Source organism: Rhea americana, unplaced genomic scaffold (genome assembly GCF_003343005.1).
Source record: "Rhea americana isolate MKP2758 unplaced genomic scaffold, rheAme1 scaffold_706, whole genome shotgun sequence".
Classification (NCBI taxonomy): domain Eukaryota; kingdom Metazoa; phylum Chordata; class Aves; order Rheiformes; family Rheidae; genus Rhea; species Rhea americana.
Genome location: NW_028186875.1, coordinates 12699 through 13932, shown reverse-complemented (window position 1 = coordinate 13932; position 1234 = coordinate 12699). Strand labels below are relative to the sequence as shown.

The 1234-nt window shown below is 70.6% G+C and overlaps 1 protein-coding gene across 1 annotated transcript in view; it reads right to left on the bottom strand.

The window, feature by feature from the left end:
• The window catches only part of GNLY (granulysin), a 1751-nt gene extending 1448 nt beyond the window's left edge, over positions 1-303 (bottom strand). The window contains exon 1 of the mRNA XM_085321728.1: positions 216-303. Coding sequence (XP_085177854.1) covers positions 216-261 — 46 coding nt within the window. The 5' untranslated portion in view covers positions 262-303. The remainder of the gene's footprint in view (positions 1-215) is intronic.
• Positions 304-1234: the final 931 nt, after the last annotated feature.

The following is a 1234-nucleotide window of genomic DNA, read 5'->3' as shown; positions in this document are numbered from 1 at the left end:
TGCCCGTCCCCATTGGACCCCCATGCCCACCGTCCCCAAGTGCCCGTCCCCACGCGGGACCCCCGTCTCTGCCATACCTGGGTGCCCGTCCCCATCGGACCCCCATGCCCACTGTCCCCAAGCGCCCGTCCCCACGTGGGACCCCCGTCTCTGCCATCCTTGGGTGCCCAGCCCCACGCAGGACCCCTGGTTCCCTGGAGTCCCCGACTCGCTACCTGCCGCTGCAGCCAGCACCAAGGTGAAGGTGACCGCTGTGGCCATGGCGAGCCCACCCGAAATCCGCTGCCGGGAGCCGGCGTGTCCCTCCCCGCGGCGCCCTTTTATACCCGCCAGCGGCAGCAGCGGGGGGCCCGGCTGCACCAGTCAGCGTCTCCGAATCCCCCAGAGCCCTTAAAATGGAGCGGCGAGGCCTCACCAGCCCCCTTCCTCTCTCACACCTCCGCCTCTTCTCGCCCCACGGGCGCCCGCCACGGCAGGAAGGCGAGGGGGGCCGCAGGCGCCGGACCCACAGCACAGRGGGCCGGAAGCGGGGGAGGTGTCGTGGTGGCTGCTGGGGGGCCCGGGCCCACCCCCCATCCCCATCCCAAGCTGGGGGTCACAGCGTGGGGGTCGTGCTGGTAGGGGTGCTGCTGTGGGGCTCAGCCCCTAATGAGGCTACGTGGGGTCCCTCGGGGTCCCAGTGTGGGGCTCAGCTCACCGTATGGGGCTCCATGAGGTCCCAGTGTGGGGCTCAGCCTCCCTTATGGGGCCCTGTGGGGTCCCTCAGGGTCCCGCTGTGGGGCTCAGCCCCCACTACGGGGCTCTGCAGGGTCCCTTGGGGTCCCGTTGTGGGGCTCATACCCTCTATGGGGCCCCACAGGGTCTCTCAYGGTCCCACTGTGGGGCTTTCCTCCCCTCCATGGAGCTCCACAGGGTCCCTCGGGGTCCTGCTATGGGGCTCAGGGGCCTGCGGGGTCCCTTGGGGTCCCACTGTGGGGTTCAGACCCCTCTATGGGGCCCTGCGGGGTTCCGCTGTGGGGCTCAGCCCCCCTATGGGACTCCATAAGGTCCCACTGTGGGGCTCAGTCCCCTCTATGTGGCTCCACGGGGTCCCTCGGGGTCCCACTATGGGGCTTAGGGGCCTGCGGGGTCCCTTGGGGTGCCACTGTGGGGCTCAGACCCCCCTACAGGGACCCGCAGGGTCCCGCTGTGGGGCTCAGTCCCCTCTACGGGGCTCCATGGGGTCCCTCGGGGT